Genomic DNA, 27,677 nt, shown 5'->3' on the forward strand with positions numbered 1-27,677 from the left:
CTTTGCCTTCCTTATCTACCAGATAAACTTCTACTTCAGGCTACGTGTTATGTCTATGGTGACACTTCCCCATCCCTGGCAAAGTATCAACTCAGTTCTCTCTTACACAGAGGGCATTGTTCTGAAGTTGCTTGTTTACAAGTCTGTCTACACGATACTGGACTCCTATAGAACGCCAGTGCCTAGGACAGTGTCTAGCACGTAATAGCCACTCAAATTTAAATGACTGCTTCAAAGTTTAAAAACTGCAAGGATGTTAAAAAACAATCTATTTAGTGCCAGGAACTACAGGCTTTTTCTTGAAGAGAAAGTTTACCCATAGGAACTGCAGAGAAATATAGTCAGAACCCAGATGTTAGCACTGGATTATACCTGGGAAAGTACTTTGAAAATCTGGGGCAGGAGAAAGCCAAAAAATAATTAAGCACTAAAAACACTAACGAAAAATTAGGGTAGCCGATATTTAAAGATTGCTTTAATTATCCCTTTCATTAATTAATTAAAAGGAATCCTTTTATCTTCAACTTCACATAAACTTCATGAGGTCACTATAAATATATCGGCAAGAACCTCAGTGCAACACGTTATCAGTTACAGGTAGAAATTTGAGAAGCTTAACTTGTATTAATGTTGTATATAACAGTTTAGAAAATCAAACAATTTCTGAGGAATCAGATCAGCTTCGCAATTTCATCTTGCTTACGAAGTCAAGGATCCCTGCAAAATGATCAAAAATCAAATGCAGTATCTTCGACTATATTCCAAGAAGACGTTTGAAAGAAGGAAAATTGCACTTTCAAGCTCATCATGAATCACTAATGAGGTTAAACGGTACTGAGGAAAAACAAATTAGAAATCCAAGGATGGAATGAAATTTCAAAGATTTATATAGGTTTTTGGTTTTGAACTTCACTCTATGTTAAAAGAAAACACATAGGACTAAAAAATATACAGAGAGGACAACACTGAGCACGTGACAAATCTAAACACATTTGCTTAAGAACCTTTTTTCTAAAAAAACCAAACAAACAAGGGGGAGGGTCCAGGCTTTTGTAGAAATGCGGGAAATTTAGTAAGGTGGGATAGGGCTACAGGACAGTACCAGTGTAGAGAAAAGAATATAAACAATTAGTCTGAGATCCAGATACAGTGGTCCTTCTGTATCTGCAGATACAGAGGTATGGCCGTGCTATGCCACTTTGTATCAGGGCCTTGAGCATCTGTGGATTATGATATCTGCTGGGGGAGGGGGGAGGAAGGGGAGGGTCCTGGAACCAACCCCTCATGGATACAGAGGGACAGCTGTATACAAAGCTTAAAGAAGCACATATTCCCTAATGGTATCTCAATACCAGATGAAGAATGTCATGTGTAACCATAAAAAGCTTAAAAGTGATATTAAAACTTCAATGGTGGATGCAAAAATCGGCAATAGATGGGTGTCTTTGAAAGGAGACATTACATTAAGGGACCAACAATTCTACCTAAGCCAACATGCTGGACACAAAATAAGCCCCCCAAAGACTACTGAAGGATGGGGGGAAGGGAGTAGGCATGTGGAATGGGCAAATTAAAGGCAGGAAGAATGCCTGCATCTCAGCCTTGACCCTGCCACTTCGCTGTGTGACCCTGGACAAGCCATGTTATCTTTCTCTCCCTCACTCTCCTTCTTTATAAAATAGGAAAAATACCTCATGGGAAAGTTGTGGGTATGAAAAAGTTCATGTATTCAAGTTATACATTTTCCATGGCAATATAATTTATGGTCCTGTTATCATCATCGGGAAGAGACTGAGCTTAATAAAGATAATTGGTTAGGATGCAGATTTATATCTATCAGATTATTTTCTCAGTCCTGAGCCTATACTGCACAAGCCTTAAGCTCTGAAGCAAGGATATCACTAACAGATTTAGATTTTTCAGCCTTTTCTGTTTTTCAGCAGGGATGCCCCATGTCCTTTCTCCTTTGAGAGTACAAACTCTTAATAGTTGCAGAAGCTTAAAAGAACGGTCGTGTAACAGACATTTTAAAAGTATGCCAAAAGAAAGAGTCAGTATAGGTGTTCTCAATCTGGGAAATGTTGTACCATTCATTACAGCGAATGAGTGGTCACTGCATATTCTCCTGAAAGATATTTTGGTGAAGGCAACGGTGTGTATTCAGAGAGCACAACTTAATCTCTGAAGCCCTGTTGACATACTAGGTACCATTCAAAAACCTCACCCCTTCTTTATCACCATCGTATGTCACGTCTTTTAGAGACTACTTTGCAGCACCAGTGCCATCTTTGTTATTATCCTAGCTTGAAGGGTGAACATTGGCTACTGTTTCTACAGTTCTTTAAATTCGGTCTCAAGAATGAAAATTTGTTTTTATGGTAGAAGGTTTTTAATGTGTGATATTTTCAAAGAATAGAGAAAAACTCTACAGATCTCTCAATACTTGGAAGGGAAGTAGCAGAGCCCAATGGCTAAGATGAGACTCAGCCGTTCATAGCACACACTGGATCGGCACTGATTTTCCCGTGCACCACTTGGTACAGCCATAAAGCCACAGTATGTCCAAGACAGAAATGCCACAGGGAGACTCTTGCACACATTCATTCATTTACACAACAGCTGCAAACACTGGGTCCACCAGAACTTTTTTTAAATGAAAGAACAGAACCAAACAAATCTAAAACCATCATTTAAATGCTTGTTGCCCCTTCAGGTCTAATATGTTAATAGCTGCACATCCTCATAGGATGAGGAAAAAAAAAAAAGGAAAGCTGATATATAAGTTTTAAAAGGAAAAGGATGCATAATGATGGGAAGTAAACAATCTACTTGTTAAAAGGGTCTATAAAAGGAAAAAATGCACAAAAACTGTCACTATCAAGACTGTACACACAGCTAACAACAAATAAAGGAGCAAATGAAGAAAAGGCAGTTCATTTTTAATAATTACCACGCTCATGAGTGATGACTGAGGAAGGGAGAATAGTACATTGACGGTAGTCGAAAGAAAAGGAAATGGGGAAAAAGAAAGAAGTTGAGAGTTTGTTTTTGCTTTGCTGTTTGTAAGGAAATAAAATAGAAAACGTGTTAATCAAGTTGGGCAATTATTTTTGTGTGTGTCTTTAAAAAGAGTAAACTAATCAAACCAACCTCATATTGAGAGACAGAACTAATTCTCACATTAGGATGGTCACTCTCATCAGTGATTTCTGATTTGGGACCCACAAATGTTATTCTCATCTATATCTGGTTGACAGTGGCTAGGAGGCCCAGTAAAATAAACCTGGGTGGTCACTATTTCTTTGTGGGGAGCTGAGGTAAAGAGTGATTCAGAATGATGAATGGAATTGTGTTCAGAGCCTCTGGTACATTAGCTAAAAACTGCAGGGGAAAATGAAATTGATTTCTAATTCCATGACAGGGAAGTCAGACTTTGGATAGAGAACTGACTCATTTTTAGGCACTTTCCAGCCGGAAAATGCCCAGGACTTCTGTGAGACATTAGAGGCATGCAGTTAATGGGAGCTGGGATTTGTCATGGCTCTGAGTTCTCCAGATGGGCCCCTCAAGGCCAGGTGTTGTTAACTGTCGACACAAAGGTTAGTAATGAAGACATTTGGCTTGATGTCCATTTTCAAAAAACCTAAGTAAGTTCAGAATTCTGCTGGTGATTTTTCTTGAAGGTAGCTAACCCAATTAAATAACCGTGTGACGAATACTTGATTACTGAACCTATACATTCAAATGCCAAGCAGAAAATAAAATTACACAGGTGATATATACAGAAGCAGCAGTGTTAGCATATGTATAAATGATAATCTTTAAAATACCGGAAGAAAAATGCAGCTAATTTTTTTCCTATTGTGAGAACAAAAATATACAGAGATAATTAGAGAGATTAGTTAATTCTAAAGTATTTCAGAAAGGCAAGCAGACTACAAATGGCAGAGGGGAGAAAATTTATTTTTTGCAATAAGATTAGTTTTATAGAAGACCCAATGTTCCAAAACTAATACATTGATAAGATGACAACTCCAAACCAGACCAAACAAACAAAAACACACAGGGCCTTACTCAAACTAAATTAATTTAAAAATCAAACACAAAAGAATAAAAACAAGTCAAAACCAAAAATAGTGAAGATACTTTCTTCTTAATAAATACCAAAACGGATGTGCAACAATAGTTATTTCTGCTTTAAATGCACTGTGTGCTAAATTTTCTAGTTCATACATCTATTTATAGAGAGAAAAGCTCTAAGAATCGGTGAGTCATTATTTTCATGCACATGTAAATTAAGTGATCAGAGTTATTTAAACACAAAAATTACTCTTTATTTCATTAAACAATTTGGACTTGCAAAGACATGGGTATATGAGATAGAAGGATAACTGGGCTAAAAGGGAGGAGATAGTAAGACTAGTGGTGGACTGAAGGATCTGAAAGCATCACTGTCCTAAGGAGATAGAAGAACTTGAAAGCCTGACAGTTTGCTAAAGTGGCCAAAGAAAGTCAAACATTTTCTAATGTGGCTCATCCATGTGGTTTAGAATTTTATAGATAATTCTCTAATAAGGGATATTTATTTACTACCCAACGAGGGGAAAGACGACTGACAGTAGATCTGGAATAAAAAGGAATCAATGACCAACATGGAAGATTGGGTTTTGGGTGTGACCTGCATGGGTGTCTAACTATGAACTTTTAAATGAGTCACATAAGCATTGTGTCTATTTAAAGATAACCTTGTATCTCTCTGTAATTTCAGGGAAGAAGTGGGGGACACATGATGCTTTTAATTTAAGCGATCAATACCTGATCCTTCCTCGGTCACCATCCCAAGTCCTTCAGCTTTGTTTTGTCGCTCAAATGCGTTTAGGTCAAGGACACTGCAATAACAGGGAAGAAAACATTTAGAGGCCTAACAGAACGTTTTCTTTCTTCAGGAGAGCAAATGTCTAAAAACTGTGTATCGTGAAACGTGAACCAAATGTTATCAGATACTGAAAACATACACTGACTCAATGCCTACCAACCATATTTTCCTAGTACCAGACTAGTTTCTCTCCAGGGTCCACACTGAAATGATCCATGTGAAAGTCAAGCATATGGCATTGATGGGTTTCAACTTTGGGAGAACATTACAAAGTTAGCAGACATACTGAAATATAATTAGAATGATCATGTTTTTCCAGTTGGAATAATAACATTAAGTATGTGGCAGGTTCCTCAGTCAAATGCTGTCTGAATGATTTCAAAGACTGTAAAAAACAGAAAATGATGAACATGGTCATGATGATCATGGTTAAGGCTCATTCATTTAGGGCAGATGAGAACTGGTCTACCGGCTCCCAGATAAAATGAAAAAGAATTTTGTTTTTTGTCTTTTAAAAATCATACACTACTCATTTCCAAGTAAGCAGAATACACATTAATTCTCCAAGGTTCCTATTTAAGCGCAGGGTAGACTATATTAAGACATTATTAATGTGGAACAATTAGTAATTAAAACATTACTAACACCTAACAGCAAGATAGAACATAAGACACTTCCACACTTTTGTCCCACTTAAAAGTGTGCTTGATCATTAAAAATTCTTCTGTGTATGTGCTGTCAGTAATGTACTTACAAAGTAACACGTACTTTAAAAGGTACAACCACTGAGTGGAACCAAAGCAAGAAAAGCACGTGCTTACCTGCATGACTGCATCAGGCCAGCAAGGCTCTGAAAGAACCCCACATCCTTTTTCTCCTTGAGATAGTCAAGCATTTTCTACGGTAGATAGAGAAACCACAGGGTCACTGAACACAAATCTCGTGTTTTGTTAAATAAGAAATAAAAACATCCTTTGATTCTGAAATAAAGATAAAAAATATCCAGTGCATACAAACATGACGAACGTCACCTTGACCATGAAATAGTGATAAGCATGTCACAGCAAGAGACTTGCACATTTCTAAGTGCAGCAGGACATACACATGGCTTGGAACAAGGGAGCTGCTTTATAAAACACCATAGGCAGCAGGAATATCAGGGGGAAATCATACTCTTAATTCTCTTCATGTCACTCTGTAAGTATCTGGAGATTCAGAAACTTAGTTCAAGTTTACCGGGAAGAAGGCCCACCTGTCTGCTATTCACAGGTTTCATTACAAAAGTGACTTCCTTAAACAGCATTCCAATCCGAGAGCTCTGATTACCATATGCTAATGTTACAGACAGAAATTCAGTTTCCATTACCATGGTCTCTAAACCCAAGGACTGGTGGGAATCATGTGACTATTAATTTTTCTCCTCTTTTCTCAGAATGATGTCCAGATTCTGTGGTCAACATTTTGGTTAAACACAAATGTAAAAAATGCTAAAGCAATGCATGGCTCCCACTTGCTACTTTGAATGCAGATACAGTGTGCTGGAGGTTTCAAATAAGAAGTACTATGTGCAGGGCAGGAATAGAGAGGAAGATGTAGAGAATGGACATGTGGACACGAGGCGGGGCGGGAGGGAGAACCGGGAGATTGGGATTGACGTACGAGCACTGCCATTTGTAAAATGGACAGCTGGTGGAAACCTGCTATATAGCACCGGGAGCTCAGCTCGGTGTGACCTAGGGGGTGGGATGGGGGGTGGGGAGGTCCAAGAGGGAGGGGATCTATGTATACATATAGTTGATTCATTTCATGGTACAGCAGAAACTAACACAACATTGTAAAGCAACGATACCCCAATTAAAAAAAAAAAGTACATACAAGATGATAAGATGACAGGCACACCAAAGGTTTTAAGAAAATAAAGATACTGTTCTTCTCTGAATCTTAAATAGAAGGGATTAATTCCTACTATCAGAGCTATCTAGATAGGGCTCAGCTAAGCAGTCAAAATATTGGTAGTACTCTTTTTCCAGAAATCAGAGAGTTAAAGGTAATATAAAACTAAATATGTGAAGGCTGTATACACATACACAGTGTATATATATTTGTGTGTGTATATATATATACACACATATATGCATACACCTACACATGCACAGACACACACAGACACACAAACACGCACAGCCATTTTGGGGTGGGTGTGTGATAACTTATTGGTCTAATAAAACATGAAGTGCTTATTAATCATTGGTCTTTTAAAACAAAATGAATGTGGGTTACAGGGTCAAAGGGGAGTGGTGGAGTATATATCTGAAGGTTTAAAGAAAAAAGAAAAGATCTGTACAGACGATGAGTACATTTATTACATGGTCTCTCAAGGTTCCTTTTGTCTCCATGGATTTCTGAATATATATACTATACGATTAAGGTCTTTTGAAGCAATACATAAGTCAAGGGAAATTATTTATTTATAAGTATTGTGGCGAGATTAGGTTGGTTTTCTTTATTTTTCCTTTTTTAAAACAAGTCATGTAGTCATTTACTATGGAAATCAAAAAAGAAAATCTGTAAATTGGATGGGAGAAAATTCACCTTTATTTTTACTAACTTCTAACTGAAATTTAGCATTCCTTTCAACCAGTAATCTAAGCAACAAACACTAGGAGGATTAGTAGTAGCTACGATTTTGTCACCAATAAAGATTTCAGATATTTTCATATCACATTACAGCTGTTGTAGATATTTAAAAATATTTAGACACGTCTTTTCTTCTCAAAAATTATTAGACCAACTACTAGATCTTTTATTTAATGAGTTCATAAAGAAACATATTACTTTATCGAAAACCTATTTTATAATATTTTGATAAACACATTTCAATATACTTGGTTTCCTTTTCAATCTATGTAATTTTAATTTGTGCACTTATAAACATTACACCGAGAGGAGGCTAGAGATTTCAACGAACTGTCAGAGGCAATAAAAAGCTAACAACCCTTGCTTAGGTTATGTCTACGTTCTCTTCCAGTACTAACATGTAGTGATTATATTTACAGAAAAAAATATACAATTTGATGGGGCTTCCCTGGTGGCGCAGTGGTTGAAAGTCCGCCTGCCGATGCAGGGGACACGGGTTCGTGCCCCGGTCCGGGAAGATCCCACGTGCCGCGGAGTGGCTGGGCCCGTGAGCCATGGCTGCTGAGGCTGCGCGTCCAGAGCCTGTGCTCCGCAACAACCTTTACTAACCCAAAAGAAACCTTCAAATTTTCTCTGCTTTTCTTTTCTTAGACTCAAAGTTTTCTAGGAGCCTATTCCTAGCTTTGTGCCACTGTAGTGATTCTGAGGTTCACAGCAACTTGAAGTCAAACATTCTAAAGTTCTCATTTGCCTTCCTTTCCTTCAATGAGGGTAGCCCTTTACCTGCTTGACTAAAACTTACCCAAGAAATAAACAGTTACTAGTTCCCTGTTCAACCGTGCTTTCTCATACAGAAGCCAAGATACAAAAATAAGAGACATTATAGTTTTAGAATAACACAACCTGATGCTTATATTATGTTGTGGTTTGTTGTTCTCCAATGAGCATAAGGATTTTTTCTGAGCTCAGAGCCACACTGTTGGCCATGTGAATGTTATCCCCAGAGGTATGCAGTACACACCTGTGACAGTCCTTTTTTAAGTCACTCAAATACTCTTTTTTTCTTTAGTGAAGTATAGTTGCTTTACAATGTTGTGTTAATTTCTGCTATACAGCAAAGGGACTCAGTATATGTGTGTGTGTGTGTGTGTGTGTATATATATATATATATATATTCTTTTTTCATATTCTTTTCCATTATCACAGGATACTGAATATAGTTCCCTGTGCTGTACAGTAGGACCTTGTTGCTTATCCGTCTATAGATAATAGTTTGCATCTGCTAACCCCCAGCTCCCAGTCCTTCCCTTCCCCACCCACCTCTTCCCCCTTGGCAACCACAAGTCTATTCTCCATGTCTATGAGTCTGTTTCTGTTTGATAGATAGGTTTATTTGTGTCCTATTTTAGATTCCAAATATAAGTGATACCATATGGTATTTGTCTTTCTCTTTCTGACTTACTTCACTCAGTATGATAATCTCTAAGTCCATCCATGTTGCTGCAAATGGCATTATTTCATTCTTTTTTATGGCTGAGTAATATTCCATTTTATATATGTGCCACATCTTCGTTATCCATTCATCTGTTGATGGACATTTAGGTTGCTTCCATGTCTTGGCTATTGTGAATAGTGGTGCTATGAACACAGGGATGCATGTATCTTTTTGAATTATAGTTTTGTCTGGGTATATGCCCCTGGAGTGGGATTGCTGGGTCATATGGTAGTTCTATTTTTAGTTTTCTGAGGAACCTCCATTCTGTTCTCCATAGTGGTTATGCCAACTTACATTCCCACCACCAGTATAGGAGGGTTCCCTTTTCTCCACACCCTCTCCAGCATTTGTGATCTGCAGAAAGTCACTCAAATACTCTTATTCTAACAAGCTCAACAGACCTTGGCCTTCAGTTGGATATGGAGATTGCATCCTTTGTCATAACTGGTTGAAGTTAGCAAAATCCCCGTCCAGATAATGTCTAACTTTTAAACAGAACATCATCACAGAACTTGGTTGGGAAGTGATTTTCTCATATCTTAGGAGAATAGAAAGAATTACAACTAGAAAAATTCTTAACAATGCATTCTGTTTACACATTAACCTAGAAGCCAGCTTTGTACCAAATATACAACAAAATCTTAAGAGTCAATTTTTAGGAGATATAACACTATAAAACATGTTACCAAACTAGGCTCCCTAGGTAAGGGTATTTATTTTTCACTATTAAAACAAACGAGCTGCTTTACGCCAACTTATTCACATGAAATGCAGCACTGCAAATGATGACACCGTATGACATGACTTCAGACTTCTAACCAGCGTTGTTATTTGTTGTGCTACCTAGAAGGGGTGCTCATTGTGCTGCCTGGGAGATATTTGGACACTGGGACAAGATGACCATAAAATAAAGGCATACTTTACATAGAAAATGAAAACAAAAAAGTACAGCTAATGTACAACTAATAGTTCTTTTAGGATGACTAAAATAGTTCAACAGGATGACTATACGGTCCATCTCTTCGAAAAGCACATTATGTGAAAGGCTCAATGACATACCTGCTGTACTGTAGAGTTCCCGCCATTTAAGATAGCAATTCCGAGTTTCAAAGTAGCAGCCACCATGGGTCCAGTTTCACCTTAAAAATACAAACTATTGTGATCCTTCTATCACTTCACCTGCTACATTAACCAATTCTATCTCAAAATGTGCATTTTTGAAGTCATTATTCACCTCCTACAAACCTATGTCATGGTGGAGAGGGACAGACTGACTCAAATAACAACAACAACAAAAAAATTAAGAGTCATAATGCATATTTTGCCATCAATGTTTTTACTAAGTTCTGTGTAATATGTCTATGATTGAAACTATATGAGAACACAGAGAAAACGAACAGGAAGAAACAATTGATTTTGAAATACTGACACCTAAAATTATTAAAATTCAAAACAAATCATGTGTATTAAAATAATACTGAAATGAATATGAGCTACTTAAAATATTCTCCCTCCTCCCTCAAGAACAGTATGTTTGAACAACTTTTAAAATCTCCATTTCATCACTTTTATCTTAATACGTTTATAGCCTTGCTTTATTAGGGTGACTAGTCACAATTTTAAGTTATTTGAATAATAATAACAAAATTTCAAATCCAACCAGTTGTCTATAATTTAGCATATTATGTTTTATTTTTACATTAGTCGCCTCCACTTTTCTTAGAAATGAAATAATCCCTATATTTGGAGAGGGGTGCTTAATAACCACCATTACTTTTTCATTCCATTAAAATTACAGTAACTAGTTTTCACAAAGAAGGTATTACCAATGTAAGAAAAATCAGCTTGCACTGGCTGGCTACTGAAAAATGCAACAGTACTTGAATTACTAAAAATGACTCACTTAAAAAATCTAAACATTTATATCAAGGGCCCCGAGGGCCGAGTCCAGCTTGGCACCTGTTTTCGTAAATAAAGTTTTATTGGAACATGGCCACACCATTTATTCACGTATTGTCTCTAGCTACTTTCATGCCACTCTGGCGGAGTTGAAGAGATGCCACAGAGGCCCCAGTGGCTGACAAAGCCGAACATATTTACTATCTGGCCTCTATCAGAAAACATTTGCCCACCTCTGATTCACATAATCAGTTTGGTAGAGTTGTGTCCCAATATAATTTCCAAAACTTAACGAACAGAAATAAAAAATCTTTTAGTAAGATTCTGATTTAAAAAGAAAAATCAACATTGAACTTTGTAAGAGAGGCGGCATTTGTCAAGTCACCTGACCTAGTCATGAACAAGAAATTCAGGGACTAAATAAATCGGTAGACTTTACGTAAGAGCGCTCCTAGGAGTAAAGGGGAAATCTACAGGATCGGCCCTTCCGAGGTAGAGCCAGGAGCCTCACCTTTGCTGGCACTGATGGTCTGCAGCACCATCTCAGCTGCACCGCGGTCGTGGAGCCTGGCTTGTTGGTACAGAAGCTTTTGCTTTTCCATTTCTTTTTCCTGAACACAAATCCCAACCATTTATGTTGCAGCTATCACTAAGCAGAGCAGCTTTCTATAAACCACATTTTCAGTCATCTCTTCATGTATGGGCTCTATGACAACATTATGGACCATTTCAACACCAACAATGCTATCCAACAGATGTTAACATAGTCAACTCTTGGTTTTTCCCTTTATATTTCTTGTGATAGACTTTTGGTACTGATTTATCAGGATGAATTTTCTCAATTGTCATGACTGGATTAGTCCAAAGCCTGTATCATACTTTTGAAGTACTGTACTTCATCACTGAAACTTGCACTTTCTGAATGATACATTCGTGCATCAGTTTGTCACGTGTTTAATCATCTCCCAAGTCATGGTCATAACTTGATACTGCTCAGCAAATGGCTCGAGTTGTAAGTCATCACTGAATGACAGAAAAACATTAACTGAGGACGTGTTGGAGTTTAAGCAAAATTGAAAGCTGATATGGATAAAAAGGTAGGCTTCAACTAAGTAGTGGACATATGATAACAGATCTCCCCAGTCCCCTCCCAAAGAATAAAAGAAGCAATGTGCCTTTATATTTTGTATTCTCTGGTGGTAATAAACGATACTGCATGGTACTGCTAGAGCAATGGCTAGAGTTTGTTCTTTTCCACTTAAACTACCACTGAACACATACAGAAGGAAATCAAAATAAAATATAAAGGCACAGCAAGTTCAAGACTGGTAGGATCATTCACTTGAGCTATCCAGTTCGCTGGAGAATTGAGACGGAACCAAGCAGTATAAGTTGCAGAATGAAAGTTGCATAGAGCACTATGACAGCGCGTCCATCAAATGGCGTGGTAGAGAAGCTTAGTCAATGGGACATGAAACAGTCAATTAGTATCATGTCCATAAACACAACGGCCAAAACATATATGACCTAAGAGCAGGAAGAGCTGCAGCAGAGGTAGCCAGAGTGACAGCTTTGCTGCCATAAACTTTCCATCCAAAGTACGGAAAATAGACACTGGAAGATGGAAGAGGTTTAAAAAATGAAGGCTTGCTAGTTACAGAATATGAAAAAGAACATAAACTAAAAGGAGGGGGTAAAAGAAATGGGCTCAAACAAATGAAAAAAGAAACCTTTAAATCAAAAGCAACCAACACAGACATTTATGCTGTTACCAGAGAGTTCTCGCCGAGGCTGGCAAATTTGTCTCTTAAATCTTTGATAATATCGTGCTGCGAAAACAAAATTGATCAGGGTTTTTTTTCACACTATAGTTAGAGCTCCTGTGGTTAAATTTTTATTTTTTCTTAAATTATGTGATAGGCCTAAATGGAAGCAGAAAAAAGAAAAAAAAAAAAAAGGCAGCTTTGCTTTATACATAGCCATGCTAACATCTAAAAGGTTTGCCTTCATGTTTAAACCTCTTCCTGTGAAGTCAAAAACAGAACGAAAACAAAACCACACAGACACACAAAACTATATTGTCATTACAACAGAGTTTCAGGAAAACTGAAAGAAGACCCTTTCGTCTGCTCTTCAGGTGCTGTTTAAAATTAGGGAGCAACATTTGATTCTTCCTTTTAGACCCAACAATCTTTGACTTTCCTCCCGTTGCCGGAGCTATTTCTGGAACTTTTACTTCCTAGCTTAACCAACTCCCTTCGTGAAAGAGCTGTCCAGTAAAACTGATAAGAAATTACTGTCTTAAGGAACTGTGCTATTATTTTCATTAACTAAAGAGGCAAAGGAGTTAGAAAGAATGATTCTTCTATTGACGCAATACAACATAGAAAGATAGTCATCAGGAAGTCCAAAGAAGATGGAAGATGGCAGCATGCCATATATTCTTGAGGAAAAACAAATACAGAAACCCTTCGCCATTTGTGCTCCAAAAGTAGGGAGACCAGTGCAAAGATCTGACAGAACAACCTGCACGATAGATTCCAAGGTCCCAGTATCCTCTTCAGTAACTGAAATCACTCATGATGGACAGACCTCAGGAGGACCAAGAAACACAGGATATCAAATTGCCTTCTTTACAAAGTAAACTCCCTGAGCAAAGATCACGCTAATTTTCCTTATGTAACATCTAAATTTCAATAATAATATTTTGGGGGAGATGATATGAAACATTTGAAGAAAAAATAGTGAGCAAAAAAACACACTCTGATCTAGAGGCAGGAAAATCGTATTTCATAAAGAGGGATCAGGTTGACCACTCTTTTGAACTTCTTTGTTGGAAGCCCTCTCTTCAGAACATCTTTAATGTTATTTCTTTTTGTACTTTGTTGTCCCCTTTGAAAACTGCTTCTGGGTATATAATTTAATCTTTCCTTGGAAAGTTTATCACGACATAAAAAAGTAAAACTTTAAAAGTGAAACTAGAAAGTTTTCAGGCAATAAAATGATGGATTATGTGGAAAGAAAAAAATTCTTTCATTTCAAATATACTGCAGATTAGCTTTTGTAAGCAAATTGGAGATAGATCTTTTTAAAAGTATCTTATTCAGGGAAATAGCACCTTGAAAGTACTTTTTAAAGGACCTTTTTAAAAGCAGTGTTCCTCGCCCTGCCGCACTCCAAATTCCGCTTGAATTGCTGAAGGTTCTTAAATATAACACTATACCTTCAACCTGTAGTTTAGTCTTTAAATTATTCCAAGGTTACAAAGGGAAAAATGCTTCAGGAATTGTTGTTTCTCCCAAACAAGAAGACTGTCTCAGTATTCTATTGATATAGGAAACTTTTACATGTATACGATTTTATGTAGACTCCTAGAAACCTCGGAATCACTAGTACTGACAACCTGCAGCAAATTAGCAAGACTCTGTGGCATGGGTTTCTGGATTAAGCACATTCTTGGAAGGCTCTACTTTGTGTCCCTAAATGCTTTTCATCCCTCAACACTTTTTTTTCTTCATCTAACTGTATTATGTATGATTGTGTGATATTTTAAATACCAAATGAGGAAAAGGTAGAGATACATGGGCAGAAGCTAGACATTATTTTCTACAAATCATTTTCATTGTGACATTCCTATACTAAAAAAGCATGGAGTTTATTTTCTTTTTCACCCCTTCACAAAAGATCAGAAGTAACGAACATTTGCAAGCTTCTGATCGGTACTTATGCACTTAGAAGAGTTATGAAATTGCCCTGAAAAATGAACTTACTCAAAAACAGCAAATCAGACAGGTTTAAAGGTGGATATTACCCCCTGAGAACATCCAGTTCAAAGCTTTCAGTTCAAAGATGAAAAGGCTGAGGTACAGGGTAATTAAATGTGACCTGCTGAAGGTCACCTGGTTAGCACCCAGATGAGAACTCAGGTGTCCTGCCTTGGGAGGTTCTGTGCTCATTATGATAAAAGATTTCCTCTCATTGGGCTTCTCTGACTTGATTTCAGTAAGGAAGTGAAATTGATTAAATGTAATGATAATAGCAAATACTTACAGAGTTTGTTATGTGATAGGCAATGTTCTGAGTGGATTATATACATTAACTAATTTAATCCTCATCACAATCCTATGCAATAGAGACCTTAATTAGTCCCATTTTATAGATAGGAGAATTGAGGCTTAAGATCATACAGCCATATGGTGGAGCTGGGATGCAAACACAGCTGGTCTAATTGAGTGTCTGTGCTCTTACTGACTCTGCTGGATCCCATTTTCTGTAAATAATGTGGCCAAGCATAAGCTTCAACTGGGATTATTTTTCTTAATTTTTATTTTATGTTGGAGTATAGTTGATTAACAATGTTGTGTTGGTTTTAGGTGTACAGCTAAGAGATTCAGTTATACACATACATGTATCTATTCTTTTACAAATTCTTTTCCCATTTAGGTTATCACAGATTATTGAGCAGAGCTCCCTGTGCTATACAGTACGTCCTTGCTGGTTATCTATTTTAAATATAGCAGTGTGTATATGTCAATCTCCACTGGGATTATTTTTACAAACAATAGCACATGCAGTCAAATTACTGTGCATGTCAAAAATGCACCATTATATGTTTAAATATGTGTTGTCTACATACTCACATGCTATTTAGGTCTACACATTCATATGCATAAATTACCATACACAATACAGAGGTCTGTGCTTTGGGGAATTTTCCTTGTATCAGGACCAGTACTCCAGCCCACACTGAACCCCCTTCTCTCCAAGTCTTAGCGACTTGCCTTGCTTCTTAAGTACAGTGGCCCCAGAAATGGCTTTTGCACCATTACTGTGCTTACGAAAGCTGGCTCTTATCACCACTACCACTGTCTAAGGAAACCACATGCTGATGCAAATGGAGAGACTGCAGTGCCTGGACACTCGGCAGGCTGGACCCAAGCTGGCTCTGGCTTCCCCAGGGGTCACCTGGAAGAGCTGGTTAATATCAGCAGGAAGTATGAAGAAATTAACACCCTGTAACCAATAAGAGATAGGAGGTGGGAGGAAACCAGCAGATAAAGTGTTCCTCGTTGCTCCCCAGGAGGTGCTGTTCCAGGATGCATATAGCCTCTCCAGGGGCATCCAACACAATCTAGCAACTAGCTGTATGGCTGGTTAGTTGTGGTTAGCTGGTCAGCTCAAGAATGCATTACTGCATTCTCTCTGCTTCCCTGTATCAGTTCTCGTTCTCCCTCACTCTTACTCCCCTGAGATTGTAACACCTCCAACCCCAGTAGAGTGTTAGCAAATAACCTCTTTGCTCTGTTTTCTAGGGAACGTGGGCTAAGACAGGAGGGTATTACTGCAGATCAACAATTTCAGTATATAAAAATGCAGTTGGCAGATTGCAGCAATAAGCATGAGTATTGGAGAACACTGTCCATGAAAATTCCTTCCCCCTCTCCCCTCTATGATTCAACAGTATGACAAGCAGCTCAACACTCTAGGGTCCATATTTTGACACCATAGAGCTTCCACAGTAGAAACTAAAGAAGTGTAAATTTTCTTGATAAAAGAGATAATTGTTTCAATGTTTTATATCCGTAGCTTTATCTTCAATTTTTTCATATTTAATCGTTCTCTTTGGTAAGATTCAGGAAGCCCTGCTAATCTAAATTGGTGTGTTCCTATGAACACAAGTAAATAAGCCCATTCAAAGATCAAATTATGTAGCTATCGGAGAGGGAACATCTTATAGCCAATTCATTCTTGTAGAATTACAAAAAATTGAATATATTCAAATTTAGATCATTGGGGGCTTCCCTGGTGGTGCAGTGGTTGAGAGTCCGCCTGCCGATGCAGGGGACACGGGTTCGTGCCCCGGTCCGGGAAGATCCCACAGGCCGCGGAGCGGCTGGGCCTGTGAGCCACGGCCGCTGAGCCTGGGCGTCCGGAGCCTGTGCTCCGCAACGGGAGAGGCCACAACAGTGAGAGGCCCGCGTACCGCAAAAAAAAAAAAAAATTTAGATCATTGGAGGGGCCAGACAAAAGTGCTTTTATCAGTGTGTAGAGCTATGTAACATCAGTCTTTTAAGACATTTTAGACCTAAATGAATTCTTTCACACCTCATGGTACATACTTTGGAATATGAGCTGGGTATTGGCCTGAGTACTTAGTGGGTATGATGTCATAGGTTAGTCTCCTAAATTTTTATAACAAAATATCAACTCTTTCACAGGCATATTTGGCATTTAAGACACAAGAAGTTCTCTTTAATCAGTAGGACAGAATGATAGCACCTCAGGGACTCACCAGAGAATTCATCTGTGAAGTAGAAACTGGGCATTTGCCAAAGGATGATGCAACTTGCTTAATAGTTGAGAAAGATGGTCTAGAAGGCGAGTTAACGGTCCATTCCTCTAGATTTACTTAAGCTTCACCGTCATTAATTTAGGTTTTTCCATAAGTAGTAAATCTATATTAAAGTACTTAATTCAATGAAAGTTTTTGTGTGGAATATTATCATTGAACGTTGCACCCTCAGATTTGGAAGAATGGCAGTAGGAGAAGCAACCATCAGAAGAATGTTGCTATATGTCTTGCAAAATCATCATTTTAAAATGTGGTCTACTGTGGTACCAAAGGTCTTTCTTGTTCTACGTGAGATCGTGCTCAGAAAAGTCATTCAACTTGAAATATTACTTTGTTATTATTTGTTTTGGCTTATGAAAAGCTCAAAGCCGAATAAAGTAATCCACTGTAGTAATTAACATTTTGGGTAATTGCTAAAATGTTTCTTCCCTTTCAATTAATATTGGCCTCTTTATAATATTTAACTGTCCGTTTTCATAGTTTTAATATTGAAGTAGTCTCAAGTCTAAAAAGAGTTATATATAATTACTAACTAAATATGCAATTAAATTTACAAATAAGTAGTTGTAGGTAAATATACATATAAATAGATGAAGCTGGGAATTAAATTATCAACTTAAATCAGGCAAGTTTTAACACGATCATGTCAGTAAAACATACACGTGATGGAAGAAGAGCTGGTAACTACTAGGCATTTTAGCCTCCACTCCCTGTTTTCCATGTTTTTTGAGCTTTATTTATGTTACTCCTCATGGAAATTTTCTTTATAATGCTACCTTTTTATATCTACTTCTTTCTTCTTCTCAATATTCTTATAGATAATTTAAGTGGAAAGTACAGCAAATATTAATAATCAGCCAGTTATAGGGATAAAATTCAATCAGCGCACTATGTTATTCCAAACTTTATTTAACATAATTTGTTTTAAGAATTATTGAAACTGCCAAGCGACCTTTCAAATTCATTATAACTTAGATGAAAAATTCCACTATTTAGACTATACTAAATAACGTTAAACAACCAGACATCTCAATGTAAAAAGTCTGGTCCATTACTAAATTTATAAAGAGAAAGCAATAATCCAGTTGTCTAGTCCAATTTTTCAGTGGTGTTGCTGTCATCACAGGGCCAACCTCAGACAAAACCCTCTCTGCAGGTGATTGGTTCTCTGTCAGCTCTAAAAACACAGCCTCATTCTTCGGCTTGGGCAGAGTTCATATTGTTTACTCACAGAGTGTGTATTTTGCAAATGGACTATTCCACAGATTAGGCATAAGTGATGAGTTATAGTATAGAAATCACACGGCGAGTCAGTCAAACACTGGCTAAGAAGTGAAAAGTCCCAAATCTCTTCTATTGTGTTATGCGTACGAGTGTGTGGCACCACTGGCAACTCTAAAATCCTGTCTCTTTCTGGGACAGTCACACCAGCCGGTCTCTACCTCCTTTTTGTGGGGATTAATTACCAGGTTTCACCATTAGGTGAACTTCTCTCCCACCATCCTAAATCCAAGGCATGTAGCCCATTCTCCCAGGCGGGGCGCCGTACGTCTCCCGATTTCTTGTTCTCAGTATGACCTGAATCCTACACTGTACAGGCTAAGATTCCACTACTAGGTACTCCCAGACTTCTTTTCTGAATAGGGAACCTTTCTAATGTCTCCGTCTAAATCAATATTCTTGGGAATGAATTTCAGTGCTATCCGTGAAATCAAATCTTGGTGGATGTTAGGAAGTCCCTTTATGCTTTCAAACCTCAACAAGTCACAGGAATTCTATCTGAGATGATTAGTGATAAAACTATAAAAATCCAGCAAATTAGGATCACGCCCATTATAACTACTGATTTAAACCCATAATCTATAATTAACTGTTATGCCTATTATATGCCATTAAATTATATCCATCTGGTTAGAGCTAAACCTGATCACATCTGCATGAACTCAAATTTTAAAATGATATGAGAACAATATAGTCCTCCAAATATAATAGTGAGTTAAAAACATTATAATTTGTTCCTTCTAAGTAGATTTTTTATGACATTCTAAATTCATCTTAACAGAAAATATTTCACTTTTTAAAGTAGAAGGCAAAAAAGAACACTTTACACTTAAAAACAGAAAAGCTTTCTCTTTTCTTTAAATAAAGTCATTATAGGTATTTTTTTTCCTGGGATGTTTATGATCAATTTTCCAACTAAATAGTCTCATGAAAATAAAATGTAAGCTTAACAGGGTTCATATGAAAGGAAAATTTTTGTGATTCTAGACCAAAATGTTTTCTCTTAGCAAATTTTCCAGGTGCTTAGCTCTTCAGAATACTCAGAGACAGAAAGAGTCATCTAGTTCTTCACTATAAGGAAATGCTAAATTAACACTGAAATCATGGAATATTCTCTCCAATTACTAGCACAACGGAAAAGAAGATTATTTCCAATCCCACCAGCAATGCCATATATCGTATCTCTTTTCTAGTAATAAGACTGGTATAAAAATCCTCAAGAGAGATGAGGCATGACATGTTGCACTGAAAAGTCACCAGCTAAAATTTAATCACCGAAAGGGTGGACTCTTTCATCTCAGCATAGTACACAGCTCAAAGTCAACACAGAGGATAAAATTTCAAATTAGGAGTCATTTAAATTGCAAGAAGAATAAACCTAGTTGACGTCAAGGAAGGGATACTGAAGAGACAAACTGCGTTGGAGCTACAAACTTGGTAGAAAGATTGCAAGACTTTTTTTTTTTTTCTTTTTTACAAAAAAGAATCCAAGATGTTGGGTCTAACAAAGGTAAATGTCACAAGAAACTGAAACTCAGACCCAGACAAATACACATATATATATATAGTTTTACCTTGCTGCGTTGGGATCCTGTGACCTTAAGGAAGGATGAAGACAAGAAGCAAAATAGCAATAAACAATTGCTCGGAAGACAACCGACAGACCATAAATGGTGTGCACGTCAGAAAAATAGTATTATCTGCTGCGCACAGCTCATTCTAATTTAGCTCAGTTTCTTATCAATGAAGATGGATTTGAGACTAGAAATACACATACATTAGAAAAGATTATAGTGTCATCCAGGAAATTAACCTTAAGGCATTTTTCTCAGCCAGCAATAGTCATGGGTCATTCCCAAATTAGTTTGATTTGGTATTTTTTTACACAATGACTTCAATGCAATGCTGCAGAGATGCTCACATCCAATTATTCCTGAAAGGGGCACTACTCAATATCTACTCCTCACCTACCACTTTTTTGTGGGTCCACTTTAATTAAAGACTTAACAGCTGGCTACTAATATATTTCCAGACTTCTAGCTCAAAGCAGACATGTAAATTAATAGCAGCAAAAAAAAAAAAAAAAAAAGTCTAATCCATTTCCTTCCATTTAATTTCTTTTTGAAAATTCCAAAAAAAAAGAACCAATAAATAAGGAGAGGGTAGTTAGCAACAGCTGGTCTTTCTTATAAAAAGCAAAAGTGCAGCCTAAGCAAAGGGGGAAAATAATATTTACCTTCCCTTTGGCTAATGAATATTGAGCAGTATTTCGAATTATACGGAAATGTAAGATCTGAGAAGGTTTGAGGAAATAATCATAAAATAGAACATAGCCCTAGGAATATATGCAATCCTGCCTCATGCAAGCAAACTGCACTGTGTGCCACCACCTACATATGTACAGGGAATGAGTGACCTAATTGGGCAGAAGTCAAAAGAGGCTAAATCTTTAAGGCTTCTTCGATTTAGAAAAAAAAAAAATCAAACCAAGGGTTTAATGAGAAACTTGATGTCATGTTGCTCTTCCATAAACATTTTTCTGCCACGTCTGTCGGAAATTTCAGATCACATCATTCACTGAGATGAGAACAATTTAAAGCAACCTCATCTCTGAGGGCTCTCAGGAACACTCATTCTGAACATATGGGTTTTATTTGATTCTTTAACTAGTCTATGTTCCTTGGTCTTAACTTCAGCAAATGTTAGGACTCAAATTTGTCCATCCAGCTTCTGACATGCAGTTCCTTGACACAATAAGCTGCAATAAGCCATGAAGCAAGAAACATAAATGTCAGTTATAAGCTATGAAACAATGTTTCAACGTAGACAAAAAACAAATATAGAAAGATTCATCTTACTTCAAAACTCTTCACTTCCTCTTCCCCATCATCGTCTTCCTCGTCATGACAACTCTGATACATGTAAAAAAATGTTTTGAAAAGGTCAACAGGATAAGAATATGATGAGGCAGAAAATATAAAAGCATTTAGCACAGAATACTGAATCATTTGTGTTAGTTTATCATCAATATTGTTTAAATATGTACATTATATATAATAAGCTTAGATGACATGATCAATGAATCTGTGGCCTAAAAGAAAATTATACTGTGCATATACAAAATTAAAATGCTAAATTACCAATTTTATATATACCATGGAGATATTTATGAGGTCTGTATCACACTACACATACTACTTATTCATGCATTTTCCTTGTGCAAATCAAGTTACAAGCCCTAAAAACAAGGATCACTGTTTTCTCCTTTTTTGTCCTTCCATTACAATGTGTTAATACAGATACATTTAATAACTATGAACTAAAATTAAAAGAAAGCAGTGTCCATTACTTAAAGTGAATCTTGTCATCTTTTTCTTGTTGTTGTTAAGTTCATTTTTTATTGTATTTGGTCCAAAGGAGGAAAGTAAAATTCCAACTGCTACCAAGATTATTCTTTCACAGAAAAATAATAAAACAGGCAATTTCATTATTTTGAGTTATTTTCCCAGAAATGATAAAGGAGCTGTGTATGTATTCTTATCTAATTTCCACAGCTGAAAATTTTGCTTGCTAAGGAAGCAGAGCTGTTTGGTGGTTAGGAACATGGCCTGAGGATACAGAGTGCCTGGTTCAAATCCTGATGCTGCATGTATGAGCTGTTTAGTCTAGGGCAAGTTCCTTTCCCTCTCTGGTCTCCGCTTCCTCATATTTAAAGTGGAAATAATAAAAAAAGTAACCGTGTTCCTGAGAGAATCACATGAATTAATATATGGAAATTGTTTGCCACTTAGGAACAAGTACCTGAAAAACAATAAGCTTTTAATAAATCTCAATTGCTATTATTATCATGGTTTGGTACTAGGAGTATCGTGTTGACCCAAGGAAGCAGGTCATCAGCCAATACCTGTGCTAGGAAGAACCTAACGTTCTTCTAAGTTTGATTACTGCAACCCTTCTAAGGATTTTTTTTATGGTTGGTAAACACTCAGTGTATCCATGAAGTTCATGGAAGAAGTGGTTAAGTATAACTTACAAATCAGAAAAATACTTTTAACTCAATGATTCACAGTACTTTGAGTACATACGTGAAGTAGAAATGGGAGCCAGGGTACAAAATGTGATCCTTCTACCAGACTCAGTGATAAATGCTAAAAGGTTTGTTACATTCTTTCATTCATTCAACAAACATGTACTGAGCATCGCCCTCTCCATTTCATGAGAATGTGGACATGGTTTGCAAAGGAGAAAATAAGGGGACACAGACCTGTGACAATTTCACTACATGGAACAGTTGCTAAATAGTATGTTTCACCACAAAATCCAAGATGTTAATTATTCATTCAGAGTGCAGGAACTTTTTGACTATATGTTAATGTCACCTTGACTCCTGTGTCAACAGTTAACCAGGATTTTGAAAATAAATACACATGAGAAGTTTAGCAAAACATATCTGGAAGGCAAATCTGTAACCCTCCATAAATATTGTATGTATAATGTTGAATGCAGAGGAATTCTGGCTGAGCTTCTCCTTTTAGATTATCTACATAATGCTTCCTTCACATGCATTATAAATTAGGAGTGAAACAGGGATTTTATCAAGTAACAAACATGATAACTATCTAATCAAATTAGAATACCAATACAAAATGTCTCTTAAGAATATAAAGTTACACATTTTCTGAAACACATCATCTCCTATACAAATTTCATTACCTTCAGAAATACTGGGAACAAGGTTTGAGTTGAAGAATACATTTAGAAAAACTGGCATTTTGAGTTATAATGATATGCTTTTAAGCTATAAAATTCATATGATATGTTTGCTTTTATGTAAAGGAATTTACAGCTCTAGCTGACACACATATATATATATATATATATATATATATATATACACACATATTTTTTTTGGCCGCGTGGCACGTGGAATCTTAGTTCCGTGACCACAGATCAAACCCGTACCTCCTGCAGTGGAAGTACAGTCTTAACCACTGGACCACCTAGGAAGTCTCTGACAGATATTTTTTACAAAGAATTATTTCGAAACAAAATACCTTAAACTGTTTTCTAAAACTTTCCTAAGAAAATTTAGTGAGATTCTCTTCTAATGAAGTTAAAATTTTGATTTTTAAAAAAACCTATTAAACCTGAATCTATTTGGAGACCTATCTGACAAAATTCAATAAACCCATAAACCACTTTAAACTTGTCCTGATTGCCATGGGGCATGCTGGGACCACAAGAAAACTATAGAGGATGTCTAGTACTTTTTAATGTGCTGACCAGAAACAGAGGGATTTACAGGCATAGGACAACACAACGTTTTTCAATAGCAAACTGCATCCACGCAATTTGTATGATAATGCTAAGTAAACAGTAGGTTCTATTAGATGGTCCTGCAACACAGGACTTAACTTTCTGGATCAAAAGGATCAATTCTAGGCAAGGAAGAGTGATATCGTACTCCAGGAAGGAAAAAAGTGAATAAAACCCATACATAAAGGGGCAGAAGCATGAAATAGAGAATTTAGAAGGAAAAAATTAGAGAAGACCGAAACAGACGATACTTCAGACATTCAGATATCTGGATCAAAACTCAAAACTGGCAACGAGAATTCATAAAGCAGTAACTGGGGCACTTCACCTCACCACTATCCGCTGGAAATTTCATTCTGCAAAACAAGTGTATGTCGTACGTTCTTCAGTTGCCTTTCTGATTGCAGTCACTCCTCAGAAGACAGAGGAAGCAAAAAGAAACTTTCAGGATGGATTTAAAACTAAGTTTTGGGTGAGATAGAAAAGAGAAATCTCATAAGAAAGTGATCCTGGCATTTTATCATTTTAACCAGCAAAGAACGAAACACTAGGTATAACTTAATGTGTACCTTTCAGTAAGTTGTAAGAGAAAGAAGAGGAAACATTTTCCTTCCTTAGCCAGAAACTCAAAAGACTGAAAACATTATTGAGTGTTTAATTTATGACAGTATCATTCTAGATACTTCCACATGGTTATCTTATTTAAATTGGTAAAACCATTCCCTTAGAACAGAACAGCTTCAGACAGCCCAGAAGGGATGATGAGTACAGAGATATTCTGAGAATCAAGCATGAGTGACCACAATGAGGACAAAAGGAAGGGGCAACAGCAAACCAATGTGGATGCACTGCAAATTCTCTAAGATGTTCAAAAGAGGAGATATATATGATGTAAGGAAGGGGTTGGAAAGATAAGCAGGAAAACAATTAACCTAAGGGTTAAAATAAAGTGGGGCTCAAAAAATACAAAGATGTGGGCTTCCCTGGCGGCGCAGTGGTTGAGAGTCCGCCTGCCGATGCAGGGGACACGGGTTCATGCCCCGGTCCAGGAAGATCCCACATGCCGCGGAGCGGCTGGGCCCGTGAGCCATGGCCGCTGAGCCTGTGCGTCCGGAGCCTGTGCTCCGCAACGGGAGAGGCCACAACAGGGAGAGGGCCGTGTAATGCAAAAAAAAAAAAAAAAAGATGTAAAATGATTTTTTAACATACAGCCAAACACAAAGCAAGGAGAACAAGGAACAGAAACTACATGATTTACAGCAGAAACTGTAACAATAATAATAGAGAGAAAAGGCAGAACTACTCATCAGCCGTTTGCTTCAGACTTAACCACCAAAGAGAAGTGATTTTTAAATATGAAAGTTACCTCGCCAAGAGAAATGAACATTAAGACCCCAATGAAATGCTATATTACCCCCACCTGGTTGACAAAAATTAATAAAACATAAAATATCAAATACTGGAGAAGATGTAGATCATCAGAATCTCTCTTAAACATTGCAGGGAGGAATGTCATTTAATGCAATGACTTTGGAAAACAGTTTGGCATCTTCTCCTCAAGCTGAATATTCATATACCCTATGACCCTTGACTTTTGGACATGAATAAGAATAGGCATTTCAAACCCTTTTTTCACGTCAGCAAAAACATAGATTCAATGCAAAAGGCTACCAACAAAAAAGTAAATGGATAAGCTATGGTGTAGTTGCACAATGGAATGTAATAGTCAAATCAAATGATCTCCAGCACACACAAGAGTAGAAATGAATCTTAGAAAACAATAGTAAGTAAAACAAGTAAGTACCAAAAGATTACATATAGCATACTGCCCTTTTAAAAGTTAAAACAACTATAATCTCAAAAATATGTAATTATATACGTAACACACATGTATATATGTAATATATGTATTAATAAATTCATATAACTAATGTATACTATATAAAAGGAAAGCAAGGTTATCCTGAACGTGGGCTACAGGAGGATGATTTCCTTGTGTGGGGAGGCAGCGTATGGGTTAATGGAGAGGACCGTATGATTACAGGTAGGCTTATTATCAAGGTCTTAGCTTTTCTTGTGAGTGGTGAGTTTATGAGCAGTTACTATATTATTAGAAACTACTAAGTAACTACTTTGAATAAAAGTAGCCCATAATGTAATGGACCAATGATGAGAGTGTATCATGAATCCAGAGCTCTGATTAACCCAATTCTGGGCTCCTATGGAAAATGAAAACTGAAAACAAAAACCAACTAATACGTAAATGTTGCCTTCATAAAGTCCTGCAAATGGAAAAGGAAGACATAAGTCTCTTGAACAGAGTTCAAGTGTCAAGATTCAGGGCAAAAATAATCATATGTGAATGTAAAATGACCACTGGTAAACTCTGAGAAACCATGAAGACCAAGGGAAAGCTTCAGACTCCTGGGATGCAGACTGTCAAAGTGAAGAAAGGCAGCCTCCCAAAACTACTTACTAAAACGTTTGGTATCAATCATCAAAACTAGCAACTTAGATAAACACAGGGAAAGCACACTTACGGGTTTGTGGTTAACATAAATGGAAAGAAATATTTAACACTGGATGAGAGAAATGAACTTTAGAACTATTTTGGCCTTGGGACTTCCCTGGTGGCGCAGTGGTTAAGAGTCCGCCTGCCGATGCAGGGTACATGGGTTCGTGCCCCGGTCCGGGAGGATCCCACATGCCGCGGAGCGGCTGGGCCCATGAGCCATGGCCGCTGAGCCTGCGCGTCCGGAGCCTGTGTTCCGCAATGGGAGAGGTCACAACAGTGAGAGGCCCGATTACGGTAGGCAAAAAAAAAAAAAAAAAAAAAGAATCTGCCTGCTAGTTTAGGGGACATGGGTTTGATCCCTGGTCCAGGAAGATCGCACATTCCGTGGAGCAGCTAAGCCCGTGTGCCACAACTACTGAGCCTGCGCACTAGAGCCCGTGAGCCACAACAACCGAGCCCGCGTGCCACAACTACCGAAGCCCACATGCCTAGAGCCCGAGCTCCACAAGAGAAGCCACCGCAGTGAGAAGCCCATGCACCGCAACGAAGAGTAGCCCCCGCTCACCACTAGAGAGGAAGCCTGTGCGCGGCAACGAAGACCCAACAAAGCCAAAAATAAATAAATTTATTAAAGAAAATTTTTTTGGCCTTGGATAATGGTGTAACTCTAATTAGAGAAACGATGACTTATACTTAACTAAAGAGTATATCAACTGCCAAAATACAGGTATGTGAGGTAAACCTCAGAAGAAATTCATAAATGACATGGAATTTAGGTGAACATGCAAGTTCTTGACAAAAACGCAATCTGGCTGCCAAAAAACCAGTGAATTCTTACAATTTATTGTAAATATATAGAATTCCAAGGCAGAATAAGCGAGGATCAAGTCCCAGTGTGCACTACACAGGTGAACTCACAGCCAGCACACTGTGTTCAAGTAATTTCTGGGGGGCACATATTGCTAGATGATCGAGAGAAGAATGAACTGAGTAATGGAAGCTTAGCATTCCTGGGACACATTAAACAATAAAAGGAACAAGATTATTTAATTATGAAGGGAGAATCTTGAGAAAAAGCATCATCAAATATTTGATCACTTATCAAAAGAGATTAAACTTCAGGATTCAACCAGGACAAATGCAGAGGCTGCTTCTGCTCCAGTCACAAGGAAGAACCTGAACCATCGGGAATCTCCTACTCTCAAAACAGGAGCTTCTCCCTTTTTAGCCCACTCGGTCACTGCTTCTTCAACTGCGAGGACAACAGTCCACGGACTCCTTTACAATCTCCTTACTTATCAGCTCC

At 37.4% G+C, this 27,677-nt stretch overlaps 1 protein-coding gene across 1 annotated transcript in view; it reads right to left on the reverse strand.

Moving 5' to 3' along the window:
- The window catches only part of RYR2 (ryanodine receptor 2), a 721,598-nt gene that overhangs the window by 73,903 nt on the left and 620,018 nt on the right, over positions 1–27,677 (reverse strand). The window contains exons 79-83 of the mRNA XM_067710999.1: positions 21,399–21,452; positions 11,419–11,518; positions 10,068–10,147; positions 5,698–5,774; positions 4,816–4,889 (exon numbers count right to left, since the gene is read on the reverse strand). Coding sequence (XP_067567100.1) covers positions 4,816–4,889; positions 5,698–5,774; positions 10,068–10,147; positions 11,419–11,518; positions 21,399–21,452 — 385 coding nt within the window. The remainder of the gene's footprint in view (positions 1–4,815; positions 4,890–5,697; positions 5,775–10,067; positions 10,148–11,418; positions 11,519–21,398; positions 21,453–27,677) is intronic.

The sequence above is a fragment of the Pseudorca crassidens genome, chromosome 16, assembly GCF_039906515.1.
Source record: "Pseudorca crassidens isolate mPseCra1 chromosome 16, mPseCra1.hap1, whole genome shotgun sequence".
Taxonomy (NCBI): domain Eukaryota; kingdom Metazoa; phylum Chordata; class Mammalia; order Artiodactyla; family Delphinidae; genus Pseudorca; species Pseudorca crassidens.